Source organism: Belonocnema kinseyi, chromosome 7, assembly GCF_010883055.1.
Source record: "Belonocnema kinseyi isolate 2016_QV_RU_SX_M_011 chromosome 7, B_treatae_v1, whole genome shotgun sequence".
NCBI classification, from domain to species: Eukaryota; Metazoa; Arthropoda; class Insecta; order Hymenoptera; family Cynipidae; genus Belonocnema; species Belonocnema kinseyi.
The window spans coordinates 87894435-87903801 of record NC_046663.1 but is presented as its reverse complement, the minus strand read 5'-3'; the positions used below and the strand labels follow the sequence as shown (position 1 = coordinate 87903801).

Here is a 9367-nt window from a genome sequence, read left to right as displayed (position 1 = left end):
CCCCCCCCCCCCAGCAATGTGACGTACTTTTTAAACAACTCCAATAATCTAAATCGTATAAAATGAGGTTATTACATGAATTTTAGGTAATAATTTTTTTAAATACTACATAAAATTGTAAATATTTTAGTACATCAAAAAAATGTTGAATGCACCACTTCTGAGAAAAATTTTTTTTTTAAGAATAACGTAAATCCTATTCATACACGTCTGTCACCTTGAAAAGTCATCCTGCAAAGAGCTAAACCAATGAGAATAATAGTATGCATTAGCTCCAATGATTAACTAAGTATCCAGCTAATAGCTGGCGAAAAAATTTGTGACCATCCGCGCGTCGACTTTTGAACATTCGCAATTTCACACTTTACATATCCCGCTGTTAGTTAAATTCTAAGCATTTTGTATATTTTTTGGGCCCCGATTCATAATTTTAAAATACGTTAGAAATAATAAACGTAAAAATACGTTATGTTTACACCATTTTCTAGCCACCATATTCCCCCATCAACTGCACTTATCAGAGTGATAATCATTTCGAAAAAAATGTAAAAGGCATACTTTTTAAACATTTAAAAAAATATTCAAAATTTTTTTTTAATTTCCTCAATATTTAATTTTTAGTGCTCTTTTAATTTCGACATAAAAAAAATATATATATTTTAAAATATGCAACAACCTCATTCTCTTTTTGAGGATATTTCAAAGACATTGAACAGTTCTGTTATCTGAGAAAGTCGAAAAGTAGTGATCATTGTAAATTTGATACGAATTGTAAATTTGTGTATGAAGTACTAAAGAAAGTAGAGTAATATAATTGATTTGTATTTTACAGCCCTAGGAAGCCCATTCTTCCCGAGTGGTCCAGAGCTCTGGCATCATCCCTTGGCATATTCGACGGCCGGTGAATTACAAGGGACCCTTCAACATGCAACACTGGTTCATCCCGCATTACATCCTCAGGTCCCCGTACGTTCCTATCTTTGACTATCTGCAGACAAAGCTCTGGAGCCGCCGACGAGCGCCCCGATGCACGTTAGTGACACATGATGGTTATACTCGTACATACTACATCAGGCTTCGGAATTTTATTTCTTTTTTCTATATACTTACACCAAAGAGAATTGGAAAAATAACGTTCAATCACCTCTGACTCTTGCTATATCAGCAGTTATTCCGCTGATGTAACGCAAAACCCAAAACGAAATTCTCAAACAAAACATTTTACACGATTAAATACAAAAGTAATGTTTACTAACTTGGATTTCAGGAATTTCATTTACCAGGAGGAATGTTTGATAACTGTTAAAAAAATTAAACGGTATCATAATTAAAAATCAATCAGACTTCTTCGAAATGTTTCTAAATGAATGCTTTTTTAATTTTAAATATATACAGACTTCACAGCCAAAAATGATCTCAAAACTGAGAAAATAGGGTGATTTTTTTAGGAGAATGTGGAAATAATAGTGAATTCAATCTTTTTTGAATGAAATAAATGCAGGTACCATATTAAATTCCATATGAAACGCTTTAAATTTGTTATATTTCAGTTACAAAGATACTGAATTTGTTAGTAAACCGTTGACTTTGCAACCCAAAATAAAGAATTTTTGACAAAAAATTTGATTTTTCTCCGAGAAAGATGAATTTTTAACCAAATAGTTTAATTTTCAACAATGAAAGATAATTCTACCGAATTAATAATTTTTCAACGAAAAATATAATAGTTGATATGTGTACCAAAAATTATTAAATTCATTATGAAAAACAGTTTAATTCGACTAAAAAATTCGAATTTTCAACAAAATAATTGAATCCTCAACCAAAAAAGATGTTAATTTTAAGTAAAAAACACAATTTTTTAACAGAAGACATGAATTTTCGTGATGATGAATCTTCAACGAAAAAAGTAATGATTTTTTTACTAAGTAGTTCAACTTTCAATCAATTAGTTGGATTTTTAACCAAAAAGAATGAATTCTCAACGAAAAATATAACAGTTGATATTTAAACCAAAGAATATTTCAATTTTATACAAAAACTAATTGAATTCGACTAAAAACGATGAGTTTTCAACAAAATAGTTGAATCTTCAACCAAAAAAGATTAATTTTTCACCAAAAAGGCGAATTTCCAGCAAAGCAATTAATTTTGAACCAAATAATTGAGTTTTCTACTAGAAAAGAATCATTTTTAATCAGCAATATCAATTTTCCACCAGAAACAAAATAATTAAGATTGTCAGTTAAAAAAATTAATTCTCAAATAAGAAAACGCATTCAACAAAAAAAAAAAAGTTTTCTGCAGAAAATAATTAACTTTTGAACAAAAGAGATGAATCTTCAACCAAAAAAAAAATAATTTGAAACAAATTAGTTTACTTTCAGCTAAATATCAAATATATAAACAGACCAATTTTGAACAAAATAGGTGAATTTTCGACCAAATAACATTACTTTAAATTAAAATAGTTGAATCTTTAACAAAAGAAATTAAGTTTTAAAAAAAGAGTAATAATAAACGAAATAGTTTAATTTTAAACCTGCAAAGTTGAATTTTCATTCGAATGGTTTAATTTAATTTTCAACCACAAAAGATGACTTCTGTACCAAAAATAGTTGGATTTTCTTATAATGTTCTATTAATTCAGCTCGAAATTTTACCAAAAAATAATAAAAGGGAGAAAAAGAGAAGTTCCATGAAAAAAAAACAGGTGAAAAAACAGAAGTTCTTTTAAAAAAGGGAAAAGATGGGAATAGGGGAAAGAGTGTGAAGTCTGTAGACCTATTTAACAAGTTGTGTGTTTGATAATCATCTTTTTTTCGGGTTTTTTTTTCGTAGAGTCTCTTTCAAAGCCTGTAATATACCCATGTAGATTACACCCTGCATAAATATCTCTGAAAAATTCATCCTTTGAAGGAATGACTTTGAAAACACTGAAATAATATTCTCTTTTCAAATTCAAACTTATCAGGGACGTTCCGATAAGGGTAACAGGACAAAACTGGAAACTTTACAAAATCTCTTTTACGCATTTATCCTTCATCTGCTTTCAAGAATTCATTATTAAATATGAAATATTCCAAAATCTCCTAAAATAATAATCATAAAACGAAATTTGATCTTATTAAAAAAAATATTTATTCAGTCAAGATTTATCCTGGGGATTATGTTTACAGTTTAACCCATTAACGACCAAAGCTATCAATTTTATAACATGAGTTTGACCACAAAATATATGGGTATAACAAAACAATAAATAGATCAAGAGTACTGTTCCTTGTGTTTTTGGGTGAGTTAAATTCGAATCCGTCGTCAAAATTCAAATATTTTGTCTTCAAAATTAAATATGGCGGTTTTTGCATAAAAAATAGTGAAAAATGTTTTATTTTCTATTTTTATAATTTTTTTTCAAACATAAAACGCGTTAATATCTTAAAATTTCTTCAACCATCGATGCACAAAATTCTTAAACTTTAACAGACAATTTATATATATATGTTTTTTCTTCAAAAATGCGGACAAAATGCAAAAATGTCCCAAAAACTGTTTTTTCCATCATCGTTGTTTTTCTCAAAAACTTCAAAGTTTAAAAAAAAGTTCCATAGATTAAAAGTGTCTTGAAATTAACCATAGAACACTATGAAATTTTTCAGATTTTGTAGAAAAAATGTAAAAAATTCATAGTGTTCTATGGTTAATTTCAAGACATTTTTATTCCATGGAACTTTTTTTTAAACATACAAAAGTTTTTGAGAAAAACAAAGATGATGGAAAAAACTAATTTTTGGGACATTTTTGCATTTTGTCCACCATTTTTAAATTTTTGGTTAAGTTTAAGAAATTTGTGCACCGATGGTTGAAGAAATTTTAAGATATTAAAGCGTTTTATGCCTGAAAAAAATTATAAAAATAAAACATTTTTCACTATTTTTGTATACAAAAACCGCCATATTTAATTTTGAAGTCAAAATATTCTAATTTTGACCACGGATTCGAATTTAGCTCATCCAAAAACATAAGAAACAGTACTTTTGATCTATTTATTGTTTTGTTATACCCATAAATTTTGCGGTCAAACTCATGTTATAAAATTGATAGCTTTGGTCGTTAATGGGTTAAGTGAATGGGATCTCATTTAATTAAAATTGGTAAAGTGTTTCAAGGCTAATTAATTTTAAATACGAAAAGAATTTTGAAGCAAACAATTTTATAAACTAGTTAAAACGAATGAGAGAGTATAATGAATAAAAAAATGTTGCAGTAGTTTATTTTTTAGTTGAATTAAAAATTAATGATAGATGGTTTCTGTTTTTTTTTTGTTTTCAGGCTCCTATGTCGCTACCGCATCCAACTACGTTGACGTCGATACACGCCTCGTTACCGCACTTTTTACCGTCTCCAGCATTGGCGTCGCCTGTAGGTTCTTCTTCGTCTCAACCAAGCATCGCCGTCAGCAATGCTCCCTGCTCCACCCTCTTCGTAGCGAACCTCGGTCAATTCGTCTCCGAGCACGAGCTTAAGGAGATCTTCAACAGGTTAGACTCAACGATGCACTTATGTACACTAGATTTAGATCGTCACAAGTCAGGTGGCCAATTTTGTCCAGTTCCTATTACCATACCGAGTAGCATCCTTTGCTTCCATTAAACCTGGGACTAGAGTGGTCCATAAATGCATACTAATTTTTTTGCTCTTGAATTTTCATGCAAATCTTCCCCAAATTTGTACGAATCCACACCAAAATAAATGCGTTTTTTAAAAATGATATTTAAACTTTCTGGAAGCCCAATGAAGTTTAACATTTATTTTCCATAAGACAATAGTATATTGTGTTACAAATGCGGAAAGTAGGCAGTTCTACACGAGTTATATAACACCTGTTGTACACGATATTTTTGCAACAAATTCAGGTAATTATCGATTTGACAAACAGTAGAAACAAATTTTGCTAAAAAATTTCATAATTTATGGTGAAGTTACTAAAAATTAACGGAAATTTTTGGATATCAAAAGTTACGAGAAATTTTTCTGAAAAAAGAATCGACGGTGTTCAAAGCTTTTGCAATGGACGAAATCGAAAATTTTTCGAAAATTGATAAAATATCTGGTATTTAAAGTTTTCGGAAAATTTCGGTAATTTATGGTAATTTATCAGTAATTTATGGCAACTAATCAATTTAAGTTTGTCACTTCCTGCACGCTCTACATGCCTCGAAAAGCGACCATTCCGTGCATGTGTAACAAAAAATACGTTTTTGAAAATTTTATTTAAAATCGACAATTTTATGTTAATCGAGTCCAAACTTATCATTTATCTTCACAATAAGCTATTAAATACAAAATGAATAATTTTTTTAATCACCCCATAAGTCTGTTATATAGGGTTCTAAAAAAACTCACAAAGTGAAAAAATGCATTTTGCTATTTTTTGGCGCTAATTATGATTTTTTGCATTTTTAAAAATGTAAATGATTTTTAATTCATAAAATACTACTTTCTACTGATTGTTATATTTTCACATGCATTTTTCAAATATTCATTATTTTTATTAGCAAATTTTCTTTTAGAATTGGGCATGGTTAAACTGCGATACGCCATCTCGTGGCAACACATTATAAAATTAAATAAACTTATTCGAAGCAAACATGAACTCAAAATAAATTTTTATTAATTTATACATAAAATATTTACTACCTAAAGAATCTGATTTAAAAGTTAGGTTAGAATTCGTATTTCAATTCCGATCGTCTATTATTAATATTCTTTGCATAATCTGGATACAATTTTTCGCTACATACATTAATTAAAGGTCATTTAAGCTTACACTACATTAAAACTTACATGACATAGTAAAACAATTGTTTTCTTTTAGAAAAACTTCTTTGAAAAAAATGTGATTTTTCGCTGCATGAGATGGAAATTCTGTCTAAAACGCTTAATTGTGGATAAGGATTTACCTTTATTATTTAAGCATTGTTTTAAACTTCACAACAAAAATCATAAAAACTTTTTTATGCAAAAGTTAAAATGCATCTTTAAAATTCGACCTACTCTTTATAGTTCCGGTTTCCGGCACCAGATTGCGAAATGGTCAACCACCATTCCCAATATAGTGAGAAAGTTGCGGTTTTTTCCCCAAATTTTCCAGCTTGTTTTCAACTTTTCAATTATAGAGAGATTATAATTAATTCAAGATAAGAATAATTCTTTGAACAATTTATTATTACTTTTAATAAGATTCTCCTTGAATAATGCTAGAAAGTTTGCGGTTTCCTCTGATAATTCGACTTTTTGTCCATTTTTCACTCAGAGAGAGGTAAATAATGAGTGCAATTTAACAAACCTGATTGTTTAAACAAATTTTTATTGTTTATAATTGAATAGTTGCAGTATAGAACTAGATAACCAACATAAAATCTTCATTTTCTACCAAAAGCCACATTTATAAGGTTTTTTAATTTAACTTTTTTCTTGATGATCAGAAAAGATTTTTTTTAAATTATTGTCATTCATTTATAAAGAAACATATACCTTTCATCTTTTTATAGACCTTTCAACGAAAAATCGCATGTTGCAATGCGATACTGTCACACTAAATCTTTATTTTTCCGGAAAAAAATAATTTTTCTGAATGAAAACTTGTTATCTTTAACCAGCCTCCCTATATCTCGGGAGCAAGTTTTTATTTTTTTTTTAAATTGAAAAATAGATTTTTAATCGCTATCCAAAAAAGATTTTCAAACCCCATCCAATTTGAACCAGCAAATTCTTGAATGACTCTTCGAAATTGGTTAACTTTTTTTAATGAACCTCATTTTCTCCCAATGTAGTAACTCAATATCTCGCTAGTATGTTTTTATCTTTTATTTAAACTAAGAATTGCACTTTCTGTGTTGCAACCCTTTAACTATATGCTGTTAGATAATTGCTAGAAATAATTAATGAAATTTATTAAACATCATTATTTAAGCAAATTATTATTGTTTATAGTAATTTTCTTATATATTAATGCTCGATAATTGCGTTTTTTTCTGAAATTTTTACCTTTATGTCCACTTTTGACTTATGTGAGTGAGGTAATAATTATAGAAAAGTCACAAACATAATTGTTTAAAACGCGTACAGTACGTAAGCAGGTAAAATATTTATTCAACGTGTAGCAATAAAGTTTCTTCCTCATCTCCGTTAAATATTCAGTTGACCCTTGTCTCCGTATTAGAAAAAAATATTTTTTACCATGCAGTAAAATCCACCGGAAACGGTTTACACGTCCCTGACCTTGTTCTAAGTGAAAAAGTAAATAATTTCAGAAAAAAGGCAACTTTCTAGCATTATTCTAAGAGAACATTGGTGTAAATAATAATTACTAGTTCAAACAATTATTTCTATTAAATATAATTGATCATTACTTCGTTGTAACTGAAAAGTTGAAAAATTCTGGAAAAAACTGCAACTTTCTAACTCTATTCTGAGATAAAAATGCTATATACAATAATAAATGGTTTTAAAAAATTATTAAAACATCTAACTATCAATATAAAGTAATATTTTATGCATTAAAAATAATTGGCGTTAAAAAAAAATAAAAATCATAATAAGCACCAAAATCTGGCAAAATCAAATTTCTTACTTACGGTTTTTTTTGGACCCTATAAAACATACTTTTGGTAGTGACATTACAAATTAATTTTTAATTATTATTCTATGGCTAGTTGTGAAAATCAAAACCTTGAGTTTCAACTATATGTACCTAATATTGACGATTCTGAATAAAATGTACAAATACGTATTTTTTTCTTATGGGAAATACGTCCTGAACTTCATAGGTCTTGCGGAATCTCTCATAAGTTTTGGCGGCGATATGCATGAAATTTTGAGAGAGAAAATTTTGACTACCCTATTGTGCACAGAATACATTGTAGACAAAAGATAATGAGTATCCTTCTCATACACATAATATCTTCTACACAGAATATATCCTAAAAACAAATAAAAAGTAATTATTTTTTCAAGAATAAATATTCTAAAAATATTGTACACCAAAATATTGTGTATGTGTGTATATATATAATACTTTTTACTCAAATATTATTTGCACAACTTTTCCTACACAAAACAGAGTTTAAACAAATTTGTTCGCCGCGAGAAATATAAAAGCAGACTTCATACTCTTTCTTATTTTACGTACCATATTGGATTCAATATAAAAGCTCTAAGGATTTCAAGTAAAAAAGAATACTTTTTTTACCAAATGGTCTAATTTTCAAACAAGCGAAATTGAACAAATGGAATAGTTAAATTTTCATGTAAAAAAATTAATTTTTAACCAACAAAAAAACGAGTTGTCTAACAAAATAGTTTAGCAAGGGAGGAAGGGAGTTTCAACTTCCAGTCAAGTAGTTGAATTTTCTTTTTAAAAAAATATATTTGCAACGAAAATGTATTAATTAAAATGTTAAAAAGGGATTTTAATTTTAAAAAAGTGAAATAAGAGGAAAAAACAGAAGAATTTTCAAGAACATTTTTTTATTTTCTATAAAAATCAGTTACAAAAATTAATTTGGGTCTAAAAACAATACATTTTGAACCAAAAATGAAATAGTTAAATTTTTGGTAACAAAAATTAATTTTCAATAAAAAAAGACGAATTTTCGACAAAATAGTCGAACCTTCTACCAATAGAATACATTTTTATCAAAGTATTTCAACTTTCAACCGATAGTTGACTTTTCGTCCAAATAATATGAGTTTTTAGCAAAATAGTTCGATTTTCAACAAAAAAAATCAAATTTGGAATCAAACTGTTGAATACTTAACCAAAAGATATCAATTCTGTACCAAAAATATAAAAGTAGACTTAAACAAAATTTTTTAATTTTCTGTAAAATCTGCTTTATGTAGGAAAAATTTTATACTTAATATTTTGGTATAGAATATTTCTATGTTGAATATCTTCACCGAGAATATTTTCCCTGGAGCAGGAACAATATTTAAATGAATTGAGAGATTATCATTTCATTGGTTGTAGGATCTACTTGCATAAAAAATATTTTATTTACATTTTTTATTATTTAGCGTAGAATATATTTTATATATGAAAAATATTTACGCGTACAAGGTTTTGAGAATATTTTCCGAAGAAAATAGTGACTATTTATGGGCAGAATATGTTTTGTGTAGACAAAATATTATACATACCATTTGATTATGTACAGAAAATGTATTTGTGTAGGCACAGCGGTTATCCTACCATGCTACCATACTTACCTCAATTTTACACTCGTGAATGAAACTTTAGGTACATTCATATTTTTCAAAATTTTCAAATGGGTGAATTCCAGAAGAGATAGTCTAATATCCGTTG

General features: G+C 28.0%; 1 protein-coding gene across 4 annotated transcripts in view; it reads left to right on the top strand.

The window, feature by feature from the left end:
* Positions 1-9367, top strand: part of LOC117177347 (protein couch potato) — a 152664-nt gene that overhangs the window by 114995 nt on the left and 28302 nt on the right. For all 4 annotated transcript variants that reach the window (XM_033367972.1, XM_033367970.1, XM_033367973.1 and 1 more), the window contains 2 exons: positions 833-966; positions 4330-4538. In XM_033367972.1, coding sequence (XP_033223863.1) covers positions 833-966; positions 4330-4538 — 343 coding nt within the window. The remainder of the gene's footprint in view (positions 1-832; positions 967-4329; positions 4539-9367) is intronic.